Raw genomic sequence first — 26359 nt, 5'->3', positions numbered from 1 at the left:
CCCCCCGGGACCCCAGAGCTCTGCAAGGGGTGCCGACCTCCACCGACCCCAGAGCGAAGGGGACTGTGACCCCTGACCCCAGGGTGGGGGGTCGTGACCTCCTGGGACCTCATGACCCCAGGGTGGGGCAGTGACCCCACATGACCCTGTGACCCCAGGGCCAGAGGCTGTGATCCCCCCATGACCCCAGGGCAGGGGCCCCCATGACCCTGGGACCCTTTGACCCCAGGGTGGGGCCATGATCCCTGGGCCCCCATGAGCCCTGGTGACCCCAGGGCAGGGGGCCGTGACCCCATGACCCCAGGGTGGGGCCATGACCCCTGTGACCCCAGGACAGTGGGCAGTGACCTCATGACCTCAAGGTGGGGATGTGACCCCAGGGCAGGGGGCCGTGACCCCATGACCCCAGGGGGGCTATGACCCCCATGACCTGAGGGCAGTGGGCAGTGACCCCATGACCCCGGGGGGGCCATGACCCCTGTGACCCCATGGCAGGGGGCCGTGACCCCATGACCCCAGGGCAGTGGGTCATGACACCCATGACCCCAGGGCAGGGGGCTGTGACCCCATGACCCCTAGTTTGGGCTGTGACCCCAGGGCAGGCGGCGGTGACCCCGTGACCCCAGGGCAGAGGGTCGTGCCCCCCCCCGCCGGCCAGCAGGGGGCGCTCGCTCCGCGGCGGCCTCTCCCTCGCTCGCTCCCAGCATGCCCCGGGCTCCCCTCTCGTTCCCTTCCCGTCGCCATGTTGAGTGTGGCAGCTCGCTCCGCCTGGCGGGGTGGCGCCCAGCCACGCTCCGCATGGCGGCTCAGCGGGGGGGGGGGGGCGCCCCCTCCCTTCCCGCCGGAGCCCCGCCCCTTCCGGCCTGGACCGGAAGTGTGGCCGGTTGCCATGGCGAGCGGCGGCGGCGCGCGCGGGCCCCGCCCCGAGCAGGGAACGACACCGGGCAGGGCGGCGGCGGCGGCGGCGGCGGCAGGTAGGGCCGCGGCGGGGGGGGGGGCAGCCCCCGGGCTGGGCCAGGGACGGGGAGGGGGGACCGGGGCCGCCTCCGTGGGGCGTCTAGGGGCGGCCCTGGGCTTGGGGGGGGGCTCCCTTCCCCCCCCCATCCGTGGGGCGTTTGGGCCCTCACAGGGTGTGGGGGTCCCCCCCTCCCCCGGCTGTGGGATGCTCCCTCCCCAGGGGGTGTGGGGGGGGCTTTCCCCCGGGTAGTGGGGGGGATCCCCTCATCTGTGGGGCGTTTGGGCCCTCACAGGGTGTGGGGGTCTCCCCCCTCCCCCGGCTGTGGGGGACATTCCCTGCCCCCTGTGCTGCATTTGGGGACAAGGGATGTGGGGGGAGGGTGCTGAGGTGTTTGGGGGGGCCTTTCTGCTGGGCTCTGGGGGGGGATCCCCCCCCAGGGGGCATTTGGTGCCCCCCCCCCGGCATATGGGGCTTGGCTCCTGCGGGATATGGGGCGGATATGGGCGGGATCTCCCCATGGGGCATTTGGTGGCCCCCCTGGGATGTCGGGGTTGACCCCCCCAGGATGCAGGGGGATTCCCCTCATAGGGCCTTCGGTGGTCCCCCCCCCCCGGGATGTGGGGATCCTCCTCCTCGGGATGTGGGGGGTCCCCCCCCATGGGGCAGCCCACATGAGCTGTGGAGGGCCCCCCTCCCTCCCTCGGGGTGTATTTTGGGACATCCCTGGTGCGATGGCCTGGGGGCTCCCAGGGAGGGCTGAATCCCCCATGGGGGTGCGTGGCGAGTGGGGCAGGATCACCGGGAGGGTGATGTGGATGAGCCCCCAAGCCCGTGGCGGGGGGCTGAGTCCCTCCGTGGGGCAGGGGGAAGCCTTCGGGGCCGGGCGGGCTGTGCTGTGTGCCGGGGGAGCCTGGGGGCTCTCCTGGCCGCTGGCTGTGGGGCGGCCAGTGGTTCCTTAGGGGGCCTTTGGGGGTGTCAGAGCAGTTGGGGGCTGCCTAAATCTCCGTGGAGCCGCTCGGAGCACTCGTGGGTTGGGTATTCCTCCGGGAGAGGAGCTCGGAGGGACTTGAGCTGGGCGAGAAAACACTTGGAAACAGCGGGGAAGGTGGTCTTCCCCGACCCGCCTCCTGGAGCCGGGCGTTAGGTGCCGCTTCGGGCTGGTGTCCGGGTGGGACGGAGAGCCGCTGCGTGAAGCCACTGGCCGGCGCGGCCTTGCCCCCGCCAGCCGGCCGCGCAGGAGGCGCGCGGGCGGGCTGGATGCCTCGGCAGGTATTTAAAAAACCTGTAAGAACCTGTTTTCCTAGAGCCTCCCTGGGCGTGAGCTGCCAGCGCAGGGGCCTCGCCTGCCCTAGGTGAGGACGAGGACGCCTGAGACCGGCTTCCCCTGCCCATCCCACGCCACCCGCCTTTCCCCGCCGAGCCTCGCTTTTAAGGTAGTTGCCTTAGGTCGCTTGAGCCCTGGCTGGCCTCGGCTGGGGGCCCTCCGTCCTCGCGCGGGCAGCGCTGCTCCCGCGGGACGCTCGGGGCGGCCGCTGCGGCGAAACACCGAGCTCATCGGTCCGGGTCAGCGCGTTGCTCCGTTTCTACCCCTGGGGAATCGATGCTGGTTATGTGAAGAGCAATAAATAAAAGATGAGCGCTTTTTTTCTTAAAAGCGTACACGGTCGGAAAGAAATTTGAAAGTGTAATGTCCGGCGTTACCGCCTGCGTTTGCTGGTGTCCATTAACGCCGTTTAGCGAGGAAGCTGCTCTGTGCATGTGAGCCATCCACCCATTTTAATGAGCGTGAGGATGCTGCTCCTTCGGTTGTCTCCAGAATAGGAAATGGCGGGGAATCTTTAACTTCTTCAGGCCTGTCCCTTTGTGCTTCGGCTAGTTTCAAATGTCAAACTCTTTGTGCTTTAGCTAGTTTCAAATGTCAAATTTTTTGATGATTTACTTTTCTTGTATGCCTAGTTCGTTTTGGCAGTTCTGTTTTGCATAATTCATTCTCTTGGGTTCTTTTTGTGCGTTTTAACTTCCAGCTAAACGTAGCTTGATGTGAATAAAAAATATCATTCCCTGTTTAAACGATTAAAAATCAGAAGCGTCTGAAAAGAGCGTATGTTAAGCCCTGTGATACGACATAGGTAATGGGCAGCACTGATACGAACCAGCGCTGAAAGGGCCGTGTTAAAACTTGGTGGTTAACCCATAGTAGTACCGTAGATTTAACTCGGATTTCGGCTGGGGCTCCCCGTAGCCGGTATCGTGGAGCTGCTGCGGCTGCCTCCCAGGAAGCGTCCGAAAAGCTCTAAGTAAGCAAATGTGGGATAATCTGCACCCTTTGAAGGTCTCGTCCTAATCTCTGCAGCCAGAGATTAGTTTGAACCTTGAAGCTGGCGGTTTCGTGTCCTGCCGTTAACTGCTGCCGCGCTGGACGCCGGCGGGAGCGAAGGCTGCCCAGCTCCTGGCGTCCCGCTGGCTGCGGGGCCCCTCCTCGGGGAGGGCGCGCCGCGGCCGGCCGCGGAGCCCGGCGGGCGCTTTTAATCGGTTTGCGTTCGCTGCTGGCTGCTCTGAAGGTCCCCTTCCGGCGCGAGGAGCCGGAGCGAGCTGGAGCTTCTCGTTTCGGGGGGCCGAGGAGGGGGATTGCCTTCCTCCCGCTTGCAGGCAGGCGGGAGCTCTGGCTGGCCGCTGCCCCGCTCTGCCTCCGGCTCCGGAGTTGCCCTCACCTCTCCGTGTACCGCGGTTTGTGCTCCTGCCGTTCGCAGCTGGGCTCCGACTCCTCTTACTGATCCCATTAATTGGTTAATGTCTGGAAAGCGCATTTGAAGGTGGAAAGTACAATGTAAGTGCTAAGCACTGCTAAGTATTACGATGCTAATGGGATTCGTGCGCGCCTACGGAGGAGTCTGGCGGCCCGGTGAAACCAATCGCTCTAAAGAAATGCGTTAAAGATCAGCGTGGCGGCCTGCCGCCTTCGGGAAACCACTCGTGTTTCTCGAGCGAGGCCTCAGCCACGCGAGGGCTGGCGGTGGAGCGGAGCGCTCCCCGTGCCGGCAGCGCCCGTGGCGGTGCCGCTCGGTCGGCTCCGGAGCGGCGCCGCTTTCCAGCGCGCGTGCTGCCGTGGCCGAGAGCCTTGCGGCGAGTGCTCCTTCTCCGAGGAATCGCTGAACCAGATCTGCTCCGTCTTTGACGAGCTGCGTTTGCTGCCGGGGAGGATTACGTGCTGGCCCGCGGCTCTGTCGGCGGGCGGCGAGCCGGCCGGTGCGCTGGGAGGCAGCAGCCACCCCGCTAACTGGGTGACCCCGCTCTTAAATTCCACAGAGACTTTGGGGAGGATTTAACCACTAGAGTTGCCCCCTGCCTTGACGTTTCCAGCTCGCCGCCGGAGTTCCTGAGAGATTTATGTCGGGATTAATTCGCTGGAATTTCTGCTTTTGGACTTTGCCCTGTTAAAGCCTGGCTTGCGCAGCCTGTGCCTGTCCCTTTTGCGTGCCGTCGGAGCGCGGTTTGGGGGCGCGGAGCCCGGCTGGGCTCGCTCTGCCTGCGGGTGCGCTTGGGCAGCTCTGTCCGCTCGTGCCTGTCCCTTCGGCAGAGCAGGGTGATTCCTCGCCGTCTGCAGGAACGCGATGGGGGATGTCGGGCTTGGGGTACGCGGTGCTGAGGCTCTGGCGGACCAGGATGGCCTGGAAACCCGCTCCCCGGCCTCATGCACCGCGGCATGTTTTTGGCCCACGCTTTTCAGGGAAGCAGGCGTGAAAAGGATGAGAGAAAGGCACGTGTGTGTTTAAAGAGCTGTGGGGAAGGCTTCCCGCGTAGCCCGCTGTCGGGGTGGCGGTAGCCGCCGCGTGCTGCCTGCGCGGTCGCTGAGACGGGCTCCCCTCTAAGCGCCGCGCTGCCCTCGGCGAGGCGGCGGTTCTTGATGCCGCTCTGCGATGGACGAAGCCTGTGCCAGCTGCCTCTCCTTGCTCTTTAGCTACCCTTCCTTGGGCTCCCCGGCATCAGTCCTGCTCCTTGATGTCTCCAAACTTTTGTTTGCTACAAAATGTCGCCTTAAATAGTTTATAAGGCAGGAGAGTAGCGGTGGGAATTATAGGCACGGATGTTTGCTAAAGCCTCCCAGTTCCCTTTTTCTGTTCCAGCATGGATCTCGAATGACCAGGGGTGTTGGCTGCCTGCGTCCTGCTGAGGCCGACAGCGCGCGTTTCCACAGTCCCAAGCGTCCGTCCTGTGCGTGGCTCAGCTTTCCAGATCCGGAGTTTGCGATCCAGAAGTGTCCAGGGGGAGCTGAGACAAGCAGGGGGTAACCTGGTAGTCGGGGATGGTGTTTCTCATCCCTTCCCTTCAGAGCCTGGAGCTGTGTCAGCCTGTTGAGGTCCCGGGGCTGGAGCATCAGCTAGCGGCAGCGAGCTCAGACTGCTCATAGTGGATCCTGGAAGAGTTTTTTGCGCCGAACGTGTGACGGGTTCGGGTGCTGCCACCCGGCCAGGAGGGGCTGGCTGCTGTCCGCTGCCGGCCCGCAGCGCTTTTACGCTGTTTGGTTTCATCCTTGCGGGCTGTTAGTCCCGAGATTAGCCGTGAGGTGGGCGAGGGGTTAGTCTGACGCCCCGAGGCAGGCGATCTTTCCGCTCAGCCAGGGAACGCGTCGGCCCCTGGGAGCCGGACGCAGATAAGGGAGCGTGAGCTTGGGCCGCTGGTTTGCTAATGGAGGGGGGGGAGCGGGCCGCGGTGCCGGGTATTGTCTGTGCTACCTGCATTGTCCTTTGCCTTAAAGTTTAACTGCCGAACGGGAGATATTCTAGCCGGCGTTTCCAGGTGGCTATCCCTGCCCGGTGAATGGCGTAGTTCCCGGATCCTGTTCTTGGGACAGACTTAACCCTTAGGTGCACGAGAGATGAGCGTAGAAGTCCTTGTAACCTCCTGCTGCCCCGAGAGCTCGGGAGGGGACGGCATGTCGGCGGAAGCGCCTAGCAGTCGGCGAGCAATTGGCCCGTATAGATGTGAAAATTCGCGTGGAAACGCTTCTTGCTGGGTTCTGTACCTGACGCCCGGGGACGCTTGCGCCTGGCTGAAAGAAGCATGCCGCAATCCCCAGAAAAGCAGGTCAGTTTTCTCCAAAAGCTGTCCAAAGTCTCGGCTGCCTCGTAGTGCAGCGGAGGCCCCTCCGGGCCTGGCTTCACGCTCGCGCGGCGCTGCCCGCCCGCCCGCTGCGTCCCTGCTGCTGCCCCGGCCTCGCGCGCGGGGCGCGGGCTGCCACCGTGCTTTCGGCCGGCTGCGGCGAGGCTTTGCCTCCTCTTTGGAAGTCAACGCAAAAAGGCCTTCGGCTTTGTTGCCGCTGCCTTGTAGGAGCGAGCAGGGCTCGTGGCGGTTCCCTGGGCCAGGCACAAGGAGCTTTGGTGCCCAGGGAGCGAGGAGAGAGACGCAGGAGCTGGCAGATCCAGAGAAACCTCTGGCGCTTTTAGTGCAAAACATGGAATTTGTGAGCTGGCTTTTACTTCTTCCTCCTCCTCTCCCCCAGCCTTGGTGCTGAGTGCCCAAAGCTCCCGCTGCTGTTGTGAAATCCTCGCTGGCTCGCAGCCGGCAGGGAGTTTGCGGAGGTTGTCACCGTGATAGAGCAGCTATTCTGGCATCCGCGTTTGCTAGCTGGAGCCAGAGCGATCGGGAATCTCTCAGACGCGCCGTAGCTCCTTGGAAATCCCACCCACGACTCAAGGGCACGGCAAGTCGTCTCGGCGCCGTCTCTAATCTTAAAACGCGTCCGCGGCGTATCTCGCCTCCAGATCTCAAACCGCTTCGCGGAGGCGGGTCGTCGTCTCGTTCCCTGCTCGCGGGGAAATGGGGCCGCGGGGAGCGGGAGACAGCCCCGCTCTGAAACCCGGCACCCGAGGCAGCGCTGACCTTGCAGCGCGCGCGCGCGCTCAGCTATACGGACACTTTATTCTCAACCTCTTCCCCAGTGGATGTTGACACACGTCGTGAAACCACCGCATAAATTGTACGATAAACGGCTGATCTGGAGCGTAAGGCCTGGCGTCGCCCTCTGCTCCGGTGGCTCGCTGGAGTTTTTGACTGTCTTCTTCCTCCTCCAGAGACGGAGAGGAAGCAAAGGTTAACGTTACGCGCTCGCCCTCTTCTGCGCGTAACGTACGGGTTGCGCGGGGCTGACCAGCCTCGTAGGGGTTAAAGAAAACCACCACCACCAACAAAGGAATTCCAAAAATCCCCTGCTTTCTCGCGGCAGGTGCGTGCGGCGGTCGTGCGCCCCTCCGCCGGCGGAGGGGCCGGGGCTGAGGCACGCCGCAGCGCGAGGTCCGGCGGCGCTTTGAGTCAGACGCGCGCCTCCCGCACGGGGACCGGGCGCTTTATTCCTCGGGAGCGCCGCGGCGGCTGCGTGGGACGCTGGCCGGCGACGTGCCGCCCGCCCGCCCGGGAAGTTTGCGCCGCTTACGTGCAGGCAAGCCCAAGAGCCGGCAGCGTGGAGCGAGGGCGGCACGGATCCAGAGCGTCTCAGGGCAAGGCCTGTAAGTCAAGGGGTGCTTAACTTGCTACTTAAATTAGACGTAGGAAACCCCAAATCCTACTTTGCAAAGACCGGTTGCCTACTGGTTTCTCCCGGTCTCGCTCTGCGGGGCTTCATCTTCAGGCTCCTCGCTCTCCCTGGCGACTCCGGCGTCCGGCGAGGGGGGTTCGCGCCGGGGCACCCCGGGAAGCGGAGCCTGCGGGAGGCGATGGCTGCGCGTTGCCTTCTCGGGGGCTCTGCCCGCGCCACGGGTTTCGAGGAAACCGAGGGACGTTTTACTGCAGTTCAGGGCTGTGGTGAAACTCTCCATCCATCCTCCTCCCTGCCCCACGCTTAATCCGAGCCTGAAGGACAAACTAAGCACATTCCTGTGTGTTTTCCCTCGGTGGTTTTGGCTCTGAAGGGGATTGGGGCCGTGGCAGGAACTGCCGCTTGTCGCGCTGCGTGTGCCGCTGCGGCTGAGCCGGTTTCGGTTAGCTCCCCTGGGTTTTCGGGGGAGCCCCGGTTTGTCGCTCGGAGGGGAGATGCGTGTCCGCGCGCGTGGCTCGCCGCGGGGCGGCAGCTGAGCCTTTCCTCCCAAAAGCCCCGTGCCCGCGGGATTTCTGACCGTCCCCGCTGCTGGGCGGCGACGTTCGAGAGCTTCTGCCTTCGCCTGTCAGCCAAACCGTGGCCCGCGCAGCTCCTGCGGGGTGCTGCGAGCCGGGGCCAGCTGCTCTTGCTCCCTCTCCGGTCCCGCGCCGTCCCTTGGAGCGCTTCAGAGAGGGTAAGGAGCATAATCTGGGCCCAGCGAAGAGAGGCTGCAAAGGGAGGGCTCGTCCTGCTTGGACAGGACGGGAGTCTGTACGTCAGCCCGCGGCCACGAGAAGGTGGCTTGCGTTAGGACCGAGAGCAGAAGATCACAAGACCGCGGGGCTCTGCGGTGGGGTGACCGGGGAGTGGCGAGAGGTCCTTTCCCGAACAATGGGATCAGTGTTGGACTTGTTGCCTCAGGAGTTTGCTGAAGCTGCGAGTTCAGCAAGATTTGAAGAAAAAAAGGATTGTGCGCTTGGTGTTCGGAGCGGTCGTGACAGCCGTGTTTCGGAAGGAAAGCGTCGAATCCTTGCGAGAGGAGCCTGCTAATCCGCCCTCTGCTCCAGGTTCGTAGCAGTTAAAGGCTGCCCCGTTTAGCCCGTTGTCGGACGCGCCCGAGGCTGTCGGAGGTGGGCTGCTGGCCCGGCAGGCCCTTGGCTTTCCTCTGGAGACGGAGAGGTCTGGCACCGCCACGGGGCCGTGGTTCGCGCTGGGCGGGGGTGGCCTGGCTCCTGGGGAAGAGCGGAAAGGTGGGGAAAGAAAAGCCGGAGGAGCGGGAACGCTGAGGGTCTGACCTTGGACTTGGGAGCGTGAGAGCAGGTCCTGCTGGTTGAGTAGCCTCAGGCAAAGGCCGGTAACGGGCACGCGGGGAGGTGTGCGTAGGGAGGCGTAGGAAACCCCGGCTGTTCCCTCCTGGCAGCCTGCGGCCCAGGGCTTCCCCGGCCCGACGCTGCCCCGGGTCGCCGCGGTCGGCTGCTTAGCTGGACCTTCTCCCCGGCTTCCTCGTGGCCTTTTTTTGGTCCGTTTGCGCTTCTTGGCCTCAGCGAATACCGGTGCCGGGCAGTTCGGCTGCCCGCGTTACGCGAGAGGTGCTCGCTTCTGTTGGCTCTGGACCTGCTGCTGGGTGACTTTGCGGAGCGCTCTGCTTGCGTTGTGAAGGCCACAAGCGCGTCCCTTGGGCGCCTTCCTCGTGCCAGGCCCCTCTCGCCCTCCCGGTCCATCCGTTCCCGCGCAGGCAGGCTCTCGTGGAAGCCGGCCCGCACCTCTCGCCACCCTTACCGCTGTCAAGTGCCGAGGCGAAGGTCTCCCAGAAGCGGCCGCCGCGTCGCTTGGATCTCCTGCCAGGCCGTGGTGGATACCGTAGCGATGGCCGCTGAGGTGGTTTTTCTCCCCGTAGGCGTTACGCGTTCGCTGGTGCCAGTCGTGCGAGAGCCCCTGGGGCTTCTGGCAGTCGGCTGCCGGCCTCTTTCCGGGTCGTTTGGGATCGTGCTGGCCGGTGCGGTTCCCTGTGGCGTTGCGCTGGGAGCCCTCCTCCGTCGGCCGGGTCACCCTTATCTTCTCCTCGGGAGAAGTCGAAGGTCGCAGAGGAGGGTCGCTTCTCTGCGGCAGTCCTCCCGACTCTTCCCCTTTGCATCGTATCGGTCCGCGCGTCGCTGATCCCGCTAGCTAGTGCAGCTTTAGCCCGTCTCTCGGAGGCTCTGGGCGCCCGTCTGTAACGCGGGGCCGGCGTTGCGGCAGGAGCCGGCAGCCTGAGCGAGGGGGCCGCCTGGAAGAGCAGAGCGCGGGGGGCTGTTCCTGGACGGGTTATAAAGGCGCCGAGGAGCGTGCGGAAGGGAATAGCCTCGCGTCGCCGCCCAGGGTAGAAATAATACAGCCTGAGATAAGTCTCTTCCCTTATCACTTAACTGAGAGACCTGTCAGTTCTGGGCGTTTCGTTTTGTTAGGTAAGTAAATAACCTGCGCCCGGCTGGCAGTGACCCTTCAAGGTTAGGGAAGGGCGGCTTGGAGCCCGCTGGGCCGCTGCGCGGGAGCGCCGGGGACGGTGCCGCGCTCGCGCGCGCGGCCCTCCTGCCCGCGGTTTTCCTGCCGCGGGTCGATAGCGCCCCGATAACCGGCGCGCGCCCTTTCCCCGAAGGCCGCGGGTCGAGGCGTCCCGGGCAGCTCGATGCTGCGGGACGGGCGCTGGGGAGGTCGTGCGCGCCTGGCCCCCGCGAAAGGGCGTTGGAGAGGGTGGCTGGCGCGGGGAGGCTGTCTGTCGCCTTTGGCAAAGCCCTGGGTAATTTGCTTAAACTCTGATTGTGGGTTAATCCCGGATTAAGAGATGGCAAAACCGGCAGTGGGTTGGGCGCAGAGAGGGCTCGGGCTCGCGCTGGGAGAGCCGGTCTCTGCGCTGAACCTCTCCCCAGTCCTTCCCCTTTGATTTGTTTTCTTTTCTTCCCTTCGTCCTTAGGACTCGGGGCCGCTCTCCCAGGTGTGCGCTTGGCTGCTGACCGTGGGAAGCTCGGCCCGCCCTGGAAGCGCCGCCGGGACCGACTGCGGGGAAGGAGGAGCCGCCAGCGAGTCCCGCAAAGCCGCCCTCGCCCCGACCCGTTGCGAGCTGCGGCGCTCGCCCGCTCCGTCTCGCGCGCCGGACGCGGAAGGGAAGCGACGCACGCGCCTTCCTCCCGGCCGGCTTTGACGCGGCTCCGAGCGCAGCGCGCTCCGCCGTGAGCCCGGGCAGCTCGAGCGAGGGATTCGACGAGGATCTGCCTTCTCCGTTCGCGGGGCACCTGGAAGAAAGCGAGCGGCGGCGAAGGGAGGCGGCGAGCCGGCGCGGTTAAGGAAGAGGAACGCAAAGGGTGTTTGCCCTGAGGCTGCCGAGACGAAATAACTGCGAGTGACAGATTGAACGGGCTGCGGATCCAGCAGTGAGAGACGGGGCGTGTGGATCGTCTCCTCCTCTTTCTGCTGCGTGATATTTGATCCCCCCGCGTTCCTGCAGGGGCGGCTGGGCTGCTCATGGGTTCTGCGTGCTCCTGCCTTTCCCTCGCTTCCTCTGGGCAGCTTTAAGGAGTTTCTGAGGAGGACCAGGCAGCCATGGACAACTTTCTGAGCCGACCTGTTGGCTTCCTATGCTGGGAGGAGCGTGGTGGTGAGCTCGCGGCCTGGAATGGGGGCAGCTGCTAAATGACCACAAAAAGCTTCTTGACCACAGGAAGGAAAAGGCTTCTCCGGATAACTAGTTTGACGACGGGGATTCAGGAGCGGACTTACAAAAGTTCTCGCTGTGCCTCAGAGTACGTCTTACTTCTTTGTGCCTTCAGAAAGGCCTGGACGGGAGCTGGAAACCGGACGTGCTGTCCTGCACCGGTGTGTGGGCTGCAGGCCATGCCATCGATGCTGCTCTGGGGAGAGGCGGATTCGCAAAGCAGCCCTCCTGCTCCCTCCTAAATAACGGCGTGGCCGTGTCGCTGATTTACTTGAGCTCAGAGGGTTGGTGAGGCTGCCCGGGCGGTTTTACCTCCAGAGCGTTAATGTCATTTTCTTGACTTTTTCCTGAAAGCAGAGCAAGCCGGAGAGCTCAGGGACAGAGGGCTCTCCAAGCTGCTGGGCGCAAAGAGACTGCGAAGTGTTGGCTCTCGCTGGATGAAAGCGGTGGGACTGCTGCTCCCCGTTGTCCCTCTCTGGGCACTTTCTGGGCTAGCGGTCGGAGAGCAGGAGCCTCTGCCGCAGAGAGCGCGCTGTGCTGCGCTTCCTTAGCTAGTTTGCACAGGGTCTCTGGAGAGACTCTTCGCTTTCCCACTGTTTGCAGCTTTGGGTTATGAAAGACTAAGAGGGGAGGCAGCGTCCGAGTCGGTTATGAAGCTCAGATTCGTGTCTCCAGAGGGCATGGCAAAGCCCCGAGAAAGCACCGCGATACGGGCATAAGACAAACTTGCGCCCCTGCATCCAGCTGCCTGTGTGGGTGGCCGGCCGCCTGCCCCTCGGAGGGGGTGTGGGTGATGTTCCCCGGAGGCCGGGGTCCTCGTGCCGCCCTCCCTCGCACAGCCGGGCTTTATTCCCCGCGCCGGGGGGGACCTTTGCCTTGGGCAGAGCTCTGAGCCCGTTTGCCTGCCCGAAGCAGCCATGGCTGAGCACCTGGAGCTGCTGGCAGAAATGCCGGCGGTTGGCAGGATGAGCACGCAGGAGCGCCTGAAACACGCCCAGAAGCGCCGGACGCAGCAGCTGAAGAAATGGGCACAGTTTGAGAAGGAGGCGCAGGGCAAGAAAGCCAGGGCGGAAAAGAGGAGGAAGAGCAGCAGCAGCAGCAAGGAGAAGCGAGTGATGTTCCCGGCCAGCGTCCAGCTGCTGGAGGCGGCCGCTCGGAACGACATTGAGGAAGGTACGTGCGGGCCAGGGTGTGCGATGGGGGGGATCACAGGGCATCAGGGCTTCCGGAGGATTTGGGACAACTCCTGTTAAAGCTAGCGTGGAGCTTGGGCCTCCCTGAGTGTTTTGGGACCTGCTGAGGCAGAACTGGGAGGGTTGCAAGGAGCGGTATCGCCGTTTCTGCAACAACCCCGACTGCAGGCTGCCAATACTGGCTCTTGCGTTTCCCTGCAGTAAGAAGAATTTGACCAGGGCATCATCTTCTGAAACAAAAGTAGACGTTGGAGGGGTTTGAACAAAACGGGATCTGAAAGCTCGCTCCTTCTCTGGAGCGTGCCGATGTGCCGATGGTCAGGCTGGACGCCGTGCCGTGGAAAGGCGGCGGTGCAGGGCTCAGCTCCGGCCTGGTGCCCCCCCCGAGCACGCGCGAACGGGGCTGCGACAGCCCCTCGGCTCGGGCTGCCGTGCCGATAGCGCGGTCCAGCGGCCCTGCACGTGCTGCCTTTGGACTGGGCATCTCCCATCTTCCTGGCCCGGCGCCGGGAGCAGGCACGGTGCAAGCGGCTGCAGGGACTGCGCCCGCTGTCGTCGTTCCTGCCTCGCCGTGACGCGCCGCGGCGGAGGCGGGAGCCGGTGGAGAGCGACCAAAGGGCAGGCTGGATGGAGGGAGGGAAGCCGGCAGCGGCGACCCCGGCTTTCGAGCCGCGCTGGCCTCGCCGCGTCCCCCCGCGGCGCCCACGGAGGACCGTTCCCCGGCACGGCCGCCGAGCGGGATGCGCCGAGCGCCTTCGGGGCCCAGAAGCAGCGAGCCGGTCGTCGTGGCTCTGGCAGGCAGGCGGGCGGCGAAGGGGTGGCGGTACTGAGCGTCCGGCTGAAGGCCTGGAGAGGGAGCAGTCAGGCAAAATTAGGAGAAAAAAGGTTAAGGAGATGGGCAGGTCGTGTTTGGGAGGATCCCTTCAAAGCCACGAGAGCTAGAAACGCAAAACCCGTGGCTTAGCTACCTCGCTGCGCTTGCCGGGGACGTTTCCTATTTGTGTCTGGCAGCCGAAAGGTTTTGGTCAGGTCAGATGGTTTTAACTGATGGGAATTCAGCATTAAATGGCTTTGTTTTAACAATACGACGCTTGCGTAGCTGAAATTGCATCTTTGCTTACAAAACATCACCTGGAAGGAGGTAGGGTTTGCCCGCCCTGGAGCCACGTCGGCTGCACCGGCAGCTCCGTACCCGGCTTTGCAGGCGGCTCCGCGGGGTTGGCGAGAGCCCAACTGCTCCGGGACGGCGGCGGGACGCCTCCGGCTTCTCTCCCGCCTAAAAAGGCCGGAGGAAATGGCGCGCGGGGTGCGCAGGACGCGCGCGCCAGGAGGCCGACCCCGCGCCCGGCCGCCTCTCGCCGGCAGGGCTCAGCGTGCGCCGGCGCGTCCCGCTCCGGCTCCGCGGTCCTCGGCTTCCCCGCGCCGCGCGCTCTGCGACGCTCCGACCCTGCCTCGTCTCCCCGGAGGGCCGGACTCTGTCATTATCTCAATTGAAAAAAGCGGACGCTGGTTTAAAAATAGAAATAATGGCAACCAGCTGAGTCTCTCGGGGAGCGAGCCCGGGACAGAGAGGAAGAGGGCTGCTCCGTGGCCGGGAGCCGCTGGCTCGGCCGCTGCGGGAGCCGGCGCGCCGCGGTGCACGGCATCTGCCGCCTCCCGGCCTGCTCGCCGGGGCCGAGCCGGCGGGAGCTGCCCCCTTGTCCGGGCGCCCTCGGGCGAGGGCTGGGCGGCGCGGGCAGCGATGGGCGCCGAAGTCCCCTCGGGTACCGCTGAGCCGGCGGTCGATTCCAAGCTCTCTGTTTTCCTTGGCAGGCTGGCAGCGCCGGTATAGTAAATCGAGATGCCTGTCCGCGGTGATGCCGCCCAGCGCAGGGCAGGGTCGCAGCTGCTTTTCGGAGTTTCCCCGCCCCGCGCATCCCGCCGGGGCCCTGGGGGTTTGTGGCTCCCTGCGGCAGGGCCGGCTGCCCCGCGTCGGAGCGAGAGCTCCCTCTTCCGCAGCCTGGCTCGGCCTGAAAAACCTCCTGCCCTTTGGCTCCCGCTTGGTTCCCGCCGGCTCTCGGGGGCTCGTCCGGGTGAGCTTGACTTCCCCCTTCTCCCGTGCCACTTCGCAAAGCGGTTTTGGTTGCCAAGCGGGCCGGAGCATCGCGACCTCCATCCGCCGGGGAGGGTGCAGGGGCGCTCGGAGCGCGGACTCTGTAGAGCCGGCGCGGGGCCTGCGCGCCAGGCGCCTGCCCCGCGAGCCGGCGACCCCAGGCCTGGCCCTGCCTGATAAGCGCCGGCGTGTGAAGGAGCAGGAAACCGGGGGCCGCAGATAAACCTGGCTGAGCCGAGGGGCAGCGACCCGCCACGAGCTGCGGCTCAGCCCTTAACTCCCGGCTCCCCTCCGCCGCCCGCGGTTTGTCCGCGCAAATTTTTAGCAAAGGCGTCCTTGCTCTGCTGGTCAGGGCCACCGACGGGGCTTTGCGCAGCAGCCCGGCGGCTTTAGACCCTGGCTTAGAGCACGTGTTCGGGTTCCCTCTTTTCCGGGGGGAAGAGGTGCTCGCGCCTGCGAGCGAGGGCTTTTTGATATTCGGAGGGCGCAGGCGGCTTTATCTCTTGGACGTCCGGGCTGGTTCGCCACCGAGCGTGAACCGGGAGCTCCTGAAGCCAAACGCGCGGCGCCGACCCACGTTCGGAGGAGACTTTGCTCTGCGGCGGAAAGATCGCTTCGGAAGTCCTCGAACGACGAACCCGGCGGCCCCGCTCGCCTGCGATCTTCCCGGAGGCCGGAGCTCGGGCGCCTCTGGCTCGGCCGCACGTTGGTTCCTTTTCGGGCCAGCAACGTGCTTCGGGGCCAGGCCGGGCTGTCGGGGCAAGCGGCTCGGTCCCTCCCGCTCGCCGCTGCCCTGCCCGCCGAAGCCGGGGATCCGGCACGGGCGCCTGCGGGGATCCTCGTAACCTGGAAATCCTTCGGCACCGTCGGCGTATCCTGGGATGTTTTTGTTTCGCCCTAAGCCGACATCGGGAACTCTTGGCTTTGACAATTGTGTTTTGATGGATTTCTTTTTTGTTTTTTCCATAAATAAATTAGGAAGAATGAGGTTTGGCTTATTGCCCAGAGGGGGGAAAAAAGAAGGGGGGGAAAAAAGCCAACTTCCCGTGGCCCCGTCCATGCACAGGGGCCGCGCTGTCGTCGCCGGTGACGTGGGGTTACAACAGACGTATCCAGCCTCCCAGGAGAAAGCGGCCGCGCTCCCGCTCGCCAGCGTGGTGGGCTGCTGAGCGCGCGTGGTCTTTCCGTTGCCGCCCCGACAGAGCATCTGCTACGGCAGAAATAGTTGCTTGCCCGGGACCAGCAGGTTCCCGGGAACGGAGGTGATCGGTGCGCTCGGTGACTCACCGCCGTCGACAGATGCCGGTTATTCTTCTGCCTGGCGCAAAGTCCACGGTTTCGCTCCGACGGCGTAGCGTGAAACGTGGCCTTTGAGCTCGGCCGGGGCAGAGCGCTGCTATGGTTTATGATGCACAGCGAAAGGCTCCGGTCTCTGTTCTGCAAAGCCCAGGCACCGGGGCCGGGGAAGGACCAAAGCCCCACGTGAAGTGTCCACGGAAGAGCCGTCCTCCTTCCACGCCGCTCCGAGCAGCCACGATAGCCCCGTTTAAGCCTCCGCTCGGCTACGCTCCGGAGAAGCCTGAGGATCACACTCGGATTTCGCGCTTTAGCCTCACCATTGCTGTAGCATTTCCTGGGGAAATGGGTCTTCCTTCAGGAAAAGGAAGCCTCCTCTCCCCAAATCAGGAGCAGGCCCTGCACCTGGTGGTGACTCTTCACCCCCACCCCCCCACCCCAAGAGAGCTGCAGGGCTTTCTGGTGCCTTTTCTGGAGTCTCCTTCTCTGGAGATATTCAAGACCCGCCTGGACGCGATCCTGGGCAACGTGCTCTAGGTGACCGTGCTTGAGCAGGGGGGTTGGACTAGACGATCTCCAGAGGTTCCTGCCAACCTCAACCCTTCTGCGATTCTGTGGTCTTTAACCATCGCCCCTCATTGCCCCCAAAAGCCTTCACCAGGCCTGGGAGAAGATGGAGGTGGCTGTTGCCCAACGGAGAATAAAATGCACCTGTACTGGTCATGAAAATATCCCTTCTTTGCTTAGCAAGGCTTGTAGGATGGGCCTTGCCTGGTCTGGCCTGCCGCGACGCGGCTGGGACGGCTCGGTGGGGAAACGCGAAGGTTTGGGTTTGCCTCCTTCGGCGGAAATCCTGCTTCTTCGAAGGGGATTCTTCAAAATCTGTCATGAGGGAGCAGAGCGGAGTCCCCTGGCAGGGGATGCTGTCGCGGCTGGGGGCTGGCTCCTGGGGCAGCCAGGCTAAGCGGGTTTCTCGCTCTGTGACGCTGGTTTTGGGTGAGCGGGTGGCCCCGTGCTTTTGTAACGCGCGTGGAAGGAGCAGTGCAAGAGGGAGCTGCCGTGCCAGGGCAAACCTGCCCTTTCCCGCGGAGCGCCCGCTGCCCGAGTGCTTGGGGCCGAGACGTGAGTGAGGAGATGTCGCTCCCGCGGCAGGGACGACCGAAGTCACGCCGAAAATCTGGCTGACCCGGGAATTGCCCCGCTTCCCTCCTGCCCTCTTGGCTTTGCTCTTTGAGCTGGGTAAGGCAGGGTGAGAGTAGGTTTAGTAGCAACGGGGAGAGGAGGTGGCAACGGGGTGATTTTTCCGGTTGACCAGTTGATCCAGTTCAGTGATGCTGCTGCAGGAACTCCGGGTGTTTGCAAAACAGATCACACACAGAAATCCCGTCGTGGGTCTGTAATCCCGGGGGGTGCTGGCAGGCTGCAGCGGGCAGAGGGTGGCAGCTCTGCTGGCGGGGACGGCACGGCCCCTCTGCCCTACGGACGGGCCGCGGGAGGGATTTCTCACCCAAGACGTGGCCACCAGGGAGGGGGGCTTTCTGCTGTTCTCGCATCTGATTTCCACGATGGTTTGGTTGAACCTCTTGTCATCGCTTCTGTGGGTCCGTGGTCTCATGTATCACCACGAGAGAACATCCTGAGCAGCGTCCGCACGGTCTCCAAGCTGCCGTGGTGGCTCTCTCCTCCCGTGTCCCCGTACGGCACGTCCAGGCTTCGGGCAGGCTGAGCTCCTGGCAGCCCTGCCCACCGTCCCCAAGGGAAACTTGAGCTGCTTGTTGGCAGCATCTGAGCTTTCTCCACCCCTCGGGAGGCTTTGATTGCTGGCTACAGGATTTCCGTGGTAAACAGGTTTGTCTTTGACCTTACGGTTTGATCTTCCTCTGCCCATTGCTGACATTTACTTTCTCAGTCCTGACTTCACCCAGTCTCTACAGGTTTTTCTTGGGCTGAGGACTACGGCAGGGACTCAGCTTAAGCTATGACCAGGATAAATGTTTGCTTAGACCATGGCAGCCCCAACACAGCTTCAGTGGTCCAAAATTGTGCTATAGTTGGGATCTTAGCTATGTCCTTGTCAGTGAGGTGGGAGCCTTGGTCTGCTCATGGTTTTAACTGGAACACAAGGGTGCGGCTAAAGCTTTAATGCCAAAATATCTGATCTTTCTGCTCCTTTATCAGTTGTACGATAGGTAGGACCTCGCAGTTCTCCAGGGCTCCTTCCAGACCGAAAGGGAGCGGTCCCGTGCGTAGCCCATGCAGCGCCAGCGGCGAACCTGGGCCATCCTTCCCTGCCCCGTAGGTGGCTGGCAGAGGTCTCCAGGTAAAGCCATGAAAACCTGTAAGACGAGGCTGGTGGCAGGAGGTCCTGTGTGACCTCCCAGTGTCTTCTGTCCTGCGAGAGGGCAGAAGCAAACTTCATCTCCAGTCGCTCTTGGCCTATAACAGGTCCGTACGTCGGCGGCCGCCTTTGAAATCGGGCGTCAGCATCCAGCTGTTCCCGCAGGCGGTGTGCGTACTGCTCGCTGGCCTGCTTCGTGGTGCACGTGAGGTAGCGTCCTTGGCTGTGAAACATCTTTTTAGCTTCTCGGTCGTAAGCGGAGGCGAGAAGTAGGACGGGCTGGCCGGTTGTCACGATGCCTTTCCAAACAGCTTGGGCAAGGTGCTCTTTCCCGGCCTCACGACAGCGCCGTCTGCCTTCTCTTCCTGTGCCGACGTGCCCTATAGGTTCCTCATCTCCCTCCTTTCTTCCTCGGGGGCTTTTCCGCCTCTTTGCGGTCTCCTCTGCGGGGAGGCCACCGACGCCGAGTCCTCTTTGGATGCAGGGGTCTTTCCCTGGTGTGAACGGATCCTGTCTTAGAGAGCAAACGCTCCTCCCAGACCGTCCGGGAGCTAAGGCGAGAACTGCTCTCATAACGCGGTGCTTCAGCCGGGCGTCAGCGACCGCAGTGGGGGCTCGCTCACCCCCTGCTTTGCGTCTGCAGGGTGACGTTCCCGGGCTCCAATGGCAGAGGGGCGTCTCTCTCCCGACCGGAGCCCGCGGCCATCAGGCGTCCGCCCGCCTGTCCTTGGGCTCTCCCAGCCTTTCTTCTCCACCCGCTGGGAGCCAGAGCCGAGCAGCCTGCCCGGCGCATCCCGCCCGCGAGCCTGCAGGTGAGCGTGCCGAGAGCCCTTGCTAAAAGCTCTTTGTTTTTGCAGTTCGCCAGTTCCTCCGCAACGGCATCAGCCCCAATCTGTACAACGAGGACGGCCTCACCGCGCTGCACCAGGTAAGCAGCCTTCCAGCGCGCCGCTCCTCAGCCCCGGCCAGCGGAGAGCCTTCGCTGCCGCCGCTCGCGGAGCCCCCTCGCTCCTGCTGCCCAGGCTGCTCGTCCCGCGCCCGCTCGCCTGCGCTGCTGCCTGGCGCCGAGGCCCTCGTCTCTCCTTCCGTTCGTTCTTTCTTGCCCGCGCAGTTTCGTTAACCCTCGCCCTCTGCCAGCTCGTTCTTCTTACTTCCGTCCCCGCGCTCGGCCGCCTGCCCGCGCTGTCTTTCCAGCGCTGGCGTTGCGAGAGGGAAGGGCTGCGTTGCGGTGGGCAACGTCCCCTTTGGTGCCCCGCTTTGGTGGGGGAGATGCCGATCTGCGGCCTGAGCCTGCCCAGGGGTGATGGATCGCCCTTCCCTTCTTGTTCCTCGCTCTCTCTTGTCTTGCTTCCTGCAAACGTGGTGACTTGTGGGCCACCGAGTCCGACTCCTTGCTGCTGGAGCCACCTCGGCGGATAGCCCGGTTGGCATCTGGTGTCGCTGGCTGCTCCAGCACCCGACGTCTTGCAGCAAAACCCCTGTGCTTTCCAGCCTAGATGAATCTGGGGCTGCTTTTCGACTTGTCCTTTTGGTCGTCACGTGCAGCGTTGTCTCTTGCTGTAGCGGAGGACTCTTCTAGCGCCTTGGGACTGGGAGTCTTAAAATACCAAAGACGTGAAAAGGAGCCCACGGAAATCTTTGGTCCTGCACTGCTAAACTGCTGCGAGGGGCTCCTCCTCCTGCTGGGAGTCAAACGACGCTTAGCAGCAGCAGGCATAAGCAGGAATTGAAATGCTTGGAAGGGGTTTGCCCCCGACGCGCGCTCCCGGCGCTGCCTCCGCGGCGCCTGCGCCCGGGGTTCGTCCGAGGCGGGATGCTGCCGTCCGGCCGGGCCGGGCGCAGCAGCTCCTTCCGCAGCTTCCCTGCTCTCCGCCGCCTCTTTTTTCCGGTGAAAACCCTGCACGAGGTGCACGCACTCGAGGGCCGTCCTGGCAGCTTTCCCCGGAAGCGATGCCCAACCGGTCGCTGCCTCCCGCACTTGGTACCCGATGCGCGTGACGGCGGTCCCGGCATGAAACGGCGCGCGGCGGTTCGAGCGCTGCTGCCGCTGTGCCCGCAGCCGGAGGGGAGCGGCGGGCGGCCGGGCGGAGGGAGCCCTGCGGGCTGCTGGAAATGCCGGCCGGCGTTTCACTCTCCTTGCTGCCCCGGCTCTTGCGGCCTTTCTGCGGGACGCGGCGCGGGGCTCCGCCGGCGGGACGGGGCCGCGGCCGGGGGGCTGCTGCCCAGCCCCTTGGCCGCCAAGGTCCCAAACGCTCGTGTTTGGCTTCTGCCGTTGCTGTTTGAAGGCGGATCTGATAACCAAAATAAAAAGGCAGGAGCTGCTCTGCCGGCTCGGCGTGCCGCTCCTGCCCCATCCCCTCCGCTGGGCATCCTACCCGGGCTGGGCATGGCTGGCTCGCGCCCCACCGCTGCGAGGGGGCCCTGGGCGGCCGGCGGATGCGTCGAGCGCTCCTGGTTTCAGCCCCGGTGCCAGGGTCGGCCGCACCTCGCGGCGGTTTCCCCTTGCAGGCGGCTTGCCCCGAAGGGCCGAGGGCTGAGCGAGTCGGGCTCCGTCTCCGGGACGGTTCGGGGAGCTGCAGAGAGAGGGGCGGCGGGGAAAGCGGAGCCGGCGGCCCCGTCCCGCAGCTCTCCGCAGCCGCCTGCCCTCTCTCCCCTTGCAGTGCTGCATCGACGACTACGGGGACGTCGTGAAGCTGCTGCTGGAGGCTGGCGCCGACGTCAACGCCTGCGACAGCGAGCTCTGGACCCCGCTGCACGCCGCGGCCACCTGCGGCCACCTGCACCTCGTGGAGCTGCTCATCAAACAGTACGTGGGTGCTGGCCCTGCCCCGGGGCCGGGGGGCTCTGCGGGGCGACCGGGAAGAGGGGGGGACTGACGGGTGCGAGAGGGCCTGGGGCTGGGGACTGGCAGCTTGGATGGGCCTGGGGACCCGCGCTCGGGATCCTCACGGCGCTCTTCTTCCCCGGGCAGCGGTGCCAACCTCCTCGCGGTCAACTCGGACGGGAACATGCCCTACGACCTGTGCGAGGACGAGGTGACCCTGGACTGCATCGAGACGGCCATGGCCGAGCAGGGTGAGTCTCCTTGGCCGGGGCTCGCCTCCCTGGAGGCCTGTCCCGTAGCTCAGGGTCACGCTGCTCCAGGGCCCATCCCTCCTTTGCCCCCGCAGCAGATTTTCTGGTTGGTAGGTGAAAACTTGGCCCAGGGACCGTGGGCTGTGGCCGCTGATAGATCCCACGTCCTGGGCAGCTCCTGGCGGAGCAGCCCTCTGTCCGGGGGCCACGCTTGGCTCAGCAGAGCCCACGCACATGGGCAGAGGCTGGAAGCAAGGAAAACGCAAAGCCTTTAACCTGGGTTTAACCTGGGTTAGCACCGAGCTTGGGTACGGCAGAGGGGAGGGGAGGTAACCAGACACCCCCACTGCAGGGCCCGGCGCCAAGGCTGCGGGCGCGAGAGCAGACGGGGGACGGTCCCAAACGGAGGGGCAGGGGTGGCACGCGGGTGCAGCGGGTCGCTCCGCAGGGGGCAGCTCCCGCCTCTGCTCTCCGGGGCAGGAGCCCGGGGTCTCTCCTCGGGGGGCCAAACGCAGATCCCGAGCACCCGGGGGGGCCCCGCGGCAGCTCCTGCGGCCCTGACCGCTCGCCCCCTCGCAGGTATCACCCAGGAGAAGATCGAGGAGGCCCGGGCCGCCACGGAGCGCAGCATGGTGGAGGACATCCGGCAGCTGGTCCAGGCGGGCGCCGACCTCAACGCGCCGCTGGAGCACAGCGCCACGCTGGTAGGACGGGCAGGGTTTCTGCTTCGTGCTGGGCGGGCTGCGCGGGCGAGCGGCCGCTTCCGGCACGCGGACCCCCGCGCTGGACCCCCCCAGCGCCTGTGCCCTGAAGCAGCTTCACCGCGGAGCGCTGGGTGCCGAGAGCCGCGGGCCAGCGCTGCCCCTGCCCGACCGCGCGGTGCAGAGCCCGTCGCGCCCGCGCCGGGGCGCAGAGCAGCCGGTTCGCTGCGCCTGGCGTGCGGCCCTTCACTCCCGGGGCGCGGCGGCCGGCCGCCTCGCTCCGCAGGCCCCTCTTCCTCCTTCGGGAGCAGCGCTGCGAGCGGGGTGGAGGGTGCTGCACCATTTTCACCTAAAAGGGAGCAGCCAGCGCTGCCCTGCGTGGCCTGAGTCCGGCTGCGGCCAGGGCTCCGCCGGCTCCGTGCCGGGAGGGCGCAGGCTGCTGGAGCTCGCGCCCAAAGCTCTGCTTTAGCGAGAGCAAAGCGTGGAAGCCCGTGGCACGGGCACCAGGGCGATGCCTGCCAGGGAGCAGGGCTCTCCCCGGCCAGGCACGTCCCCCTCGCAGCGGGGCTCAGCGCCGTCCCCGCCATGTCCCCCCGCAGCTGCACATCGCGTCAGCCAACGGCTACCTGGAGGCTGCCGAGCTGCTGCTGGAGCACAGGGCCAGCATGAGCGCCAAGGACGAGGACGGCTGGGAGCCCCTCCACGCCGCGGCGTGCTGGGGGCAGGTGGGTGCCGCTCGCCGGGGCCGGGCTGGGGGAACGGGGTCCCCGTGACAGCGTGCGGGGCGCCTGTGAGCCCCCGGCGGGAAGATGCTGTCGCAGATGGAGCACGCGTGCGGGCCGCGCCTGGGAGCGGCGTGGGGCACAGAGGACGTGTCTGGTGCCCCGGCAGCAGGAGCGGGGACCGCCGTACCTGGGGCAGTCTCCGGGAGCAGCGGGGTCGGCCCCCCTGTCGCCGAAGCTGCTGCCCCCGCGCTCGGTCGAGGGGGCCTGGCTTGCCGCGTTTAACCCTTCTCGTCTCCGTTGCCCCGGCAGATCCCGCTGGTGGAGCTGCTGGTGGCTCACGGCGCTGACCTCAACGGCAAGTCTGTGCTGGACGAGACGCCGCTGGGTGAGCGCGGCCTCGGGGGGGCTGGCGCGGGGCGGGCGAACGGGCGAGGGACGCAGGGCTGCCGGGACCCGCGTGGGGCTGGGCCGCGACAGCCGGGACGTCCCTGCCAGCTCGCCCGTGTCCCTCTGGGACCTCGTCGGGCCTCCCCAGCAGCTTCATCGGCTCGGGGCCGTGTCCGCTGCGGGCTGCTCGGCCACCCTGGGGACTGAGCCCTTGGGGGTCCCCAGGCTGGTGGGGGCCAGGCCTCGAGGGGCTCCCGCTGGCCGAGCAGCCTCGACGTCTTCCCTCGTCTCGTCGCAGATGTGTGCGGGGACGAGGAGGTGAGGGCCAAGCTCCTGGAGCTGAAGCACAAGCACGATGCCATCATGAAGTCCCACGACAAGCACAAGTCGCTGCTGCAGCGCCGCACCTCCAGCGCCGGCAGTCGCGGGTAAGGCCCGGAGGCCGGCCCGTCCTCCGCGGCGGGTCCTGGGCCTTCCTCCGAGATCCCGGCTAGCTGGGGGCTCCGGACGGCGCGGGGCGGCAGCCCGAGCCGGCGACCCTCTGGCCCGACCGGCGGCCCCGACGGTCTCACCCCGCGTCCCCCCCCAGGAAGGTGGTGCGGCGGGTGAGCGTGACGGAGCGCACCAACCTCTACCGCAAGGAGCACGAGCGGGAGGCCATCGTGTGGCAGCGGGCCGAGCAGCGGGAGAGCGAGGGCGAGGACGAGGACCGGCAGACGGACGCCGAGCTCCGCCTGCGCCTTGCCGTGAGTTGCGCCGCCCCGCGCGAGGGCCGAGGGCGGAAAGGAGGAGCGGCCGAGGGTCCCCCGCTTCCGACGCGGCGTCCGTCAGCGCCCGCCGTCCCCGCGGGGCTGGGGCGTCCCGCGGCGGAGCCGACCCCTCGGCGCCCGCGCGGACCCCACCTCGCATCCCTCTGTCCCGCCAGGGCCCCGAGGCGGAGGCGACGGCTGCGGGAGAGACGCCGGCGCCGGGCGAGCCGACCCAGCGCAACGGCACGGCCGGCCCCGCTGCCCCTAAGCACCTCTACTCCAAGAAGCCGGACCGCGGTGCGGCGCACCAGCCGCCCGCGCAGCCCGAGCCACCGGCCGACCTGAGCCGCGACAAGGCCCACCACACGCTCGCCGACCTCAAGCGGCAACGGGCGGCCGCCAAACTGCAGCGCCCGCCCCCGGAGGAGTACCCGTTCGGCGCCAGCCCGGTCCCCGCCGAACCCGAACCGGCCGCCGAGCCCGACTCCGTGTACTACACGGCCGCCAGCGGCGACCCGCCGCTCCTCAAGCTGACGGCCCCCGCCGAGGACGCGCCGGCCGAGAAGCAGCGCTGCTGTAAGGTGATGTGAGGAGGCGCCCGAGGGGCTCCGGCCCGGCGCCGCCGTCAGCACCGGGCCCGGCGCGGCGCCCGCTCCCTCGCCTCCGCCTTGGCCGCGAGCCGGCGCCGTCGGACGAGCGGCGCGGCGGCCGGAGCCCGGCGCCCGCCCTGCTCCGCCGGCGCCGTGTCCTGCTGCAGCTGCCTCGCCGCGCTCGCGCCACCCTCGTCCTTCGGGGCGAAGAAGGGCGGCGGGCGTCGTTCCGCTCCCCGGCCGGTGCCGGCGGCGTCGGCCACTGCGGGTGACTCTCGTCTCCTTTTTAACTCCCTTCTGCCTCGACATCAGGCTCCTCCGCAGGAATCGAAGCGTCCCTGTTGCGCCGTCCGCCGTCTCTACCCGCGCCGCCCTTTCCCTGCCGCGCGGCTCGGCTCGGCTGCCGGCCACGCGGCTCCCGGGGTTGCGCCAAGGCGGACGAGTCCCCGCGCCGGTCACCCGGCGGGTGGCAGCGGCCGCCAACGCGTTCCCCGACCCGGGAGCTGGCACCGAGCGCCGCTGGCAGCGAAGCCGGGGTGCAAGGTCACCTCGCCAAGGGCCGGTAAAAATAGCCGCCCGCTCGCTCGCCCGCCCAAGCCCGCCCGCCGAGGCGGCCGCCCCCGCCGGCGCGGACCCCCCGCTTCGCCCGCCCAAGCCCGCCCTGGCGTCCCTTGTCCCCGGCCGCCGGGCACGGCCATGCGGCCGCCCTGCTGCCTGCCCCGCGGCACGCCTTGGGGAGACTGAGGGCGGAGGGGAAACTGAGGCACGGCTCGGCGCCCCCCCCCCCGCACCGCCGCCCGCCCCCCCCCCCCCCGGTTTATATTTAGCGAGTGGCGGGGCCCGACCGGGCGGCAGCTGCTCGCAAAGGTCAGGCGGCGGCGGTGGCAGCGGTGACGGTGACACCCTGGGGCCCTCCCTCGGCCGGGCGCAGTGGCCCCGGCGGTGCCGCGCGGCGCGGGCGGCAGCGAGGCCTCGGCGGCGGGTGCCGCCCCGGACGCAGGTGAGCGGCGCCGGCCGGGCGCCGGGCTGGGGGCTGCGGCTGGGGGGGCTCCCGTCCCTGTCCCCCCCCGCCGGCAGCACCCTGCTCCCCCCCTGCCCCCCCCCCCCGGCCCCGCCACCCCGGCCGCCCCACTGCGCAGGGTGATAAGAGCCGGCACCGCCCCGGCCAGGGTGGGGGCGGCCGGGGTGTGGGGCTGCGGGGGGGGCGCCCCGCGGGGAGGGGGCTGGCTATGGGGCACCCAAAGGTGAGAGGGGCTGGCTATGGAGCACCCCACAAGCGAGGGGGCTGGCTATGGGGCTCCAAAAGGCAAGGAGGGCTGGCTATGGGGCACCCCGTGGGTGAGGCGGCTGGCTGTGGGGCACCTGAACGCAAGGGGAGTCTCGCTATGGGGCACCCAAAGGAGAGGGTGGCTGGCTATGGGGCACCCCACAGCCAAGAGGACTAGCTATGGGGCACCCACAGGCATGGGGGGGCTGGCTATGAGGCACCCCACAGGCACAGGGGGCTGGCTATGGGGCACCCCACAGCCAAGAGGACTAGCTATGGGGCACCCACAGGCATGGGGGGGCTGGCTATGAGGCACCCCACAGGCACAGGGGGCTGGCTATGGGGCACCCTACAGCTAAGAGGACTAGCTATGGGGCACCCACAGGCATGGGGGGGCTGGCTAGGGGGCACCCCACAGGCACAGGGGGCTGGCTATGGGGCACCCTACAGCTAAGAGGACTAGCTATGGGGCACCCACAGGCATGGGGGGGCTGGCTAGGGGGCACCCCACAGGCACAGGGGGCTGGCTATGGGGCTGCCCACAGGCACAGGGGACCAGCTATGGGGCACCCCACAGCTAAGAGGACTGGCTACGGTGCACCCACAGGCATGGGGGGGCTGACTATGGGGCACCCCACAGGCGAGGGAGCAGGCGATGGGGCACCCGTGGGTGAGGGGACTGTCTGTGGGGCACCCCACAGGCGAGGGGGCTGTCCGTGGGGCACCCAC

At 66.4% G+C, this 26359-nt stretch overlaps 2 protein-coding genes across 5 annotated transcripts in view; both read left to right on the top strand.

Annotated features, from left to right (window-relative positions):
- The first annotated feature begins 950 nt into the window (after window positions 1-950).
- PPP1R16A (protein phosphatase 1 regulatory subunit 16A) lies at window positions 951-24690 on the top strand. Of its 4 annotated transcripts, XM_068933548.1 has the most exons (12): window positions 7421-7461; window positions 8451-8596; window positions 10480-12390; window positions 18994-19064; window positions 20797-20942; window positions 21108-21211; window positions 21791-21915; window positions 22512-22637; window positions 22947-23022; window positions 23323-23452; window positions 23614-23770; window positions 23950-24690. In XM_068933548.1, exons 3-12 carry the CDS (start codon window positions 12135-12137, stop codon window positions 24361-24363), a joined length of 1605 nt encoding a protein of 534 aa, XP_068789649.1. In that variant the 5' UTR covers window positions 7421-7461; window positions 8451-8596; window positions 10480-12134; the 3' UTR covers window positions 24364-24690. The 4 variants fall into 4 exon arrangements, with proteins under 4 accessions (XP_068789650.1, XP_068789647.1, XP_068789649.1 ...); XM_068933549.1 differs by lacking the exons at window positions 7421-7461; window positions 8451-8596 and adding an exon at window positions 951-974; XM_068933546.1 differs by having other exon boundaries at window positions 6142-8596.
- Window positions 19104-26359, top strand: part of LRRC14 (leucine rich repeat containing 14) — a 62921-nt gene continuing 55665 nt past the window's right edge. The window contains exon 1 of the mRNA XM_068933543.1: window positions 19104-19975. Coding sequence (XP_068789644.1) covers window positions 19868-19975 — 108 coding nt within the window. The 5' untranslated portion in view covers window positions 19104-19867. The remainder of the gene's footprint in view (window positions 19976-26359) is intronic.

This window comes from Struthio camelus, chromosome 2, assembly GCF_040807025.1.
Source record: "Struthio camelus isolate bStrCam1 chromosome 2, bStrCam1.hap1, whole genome shotgun sequence".
NCBI lineage: Eukaryota > Metazoa > Chordata > Aves > Struthioniformes > Struthionidae > Struthio > Struthio camelus.
This window is presented reverse-complemented; position numbering and strand designations above follow the sequence as displayed.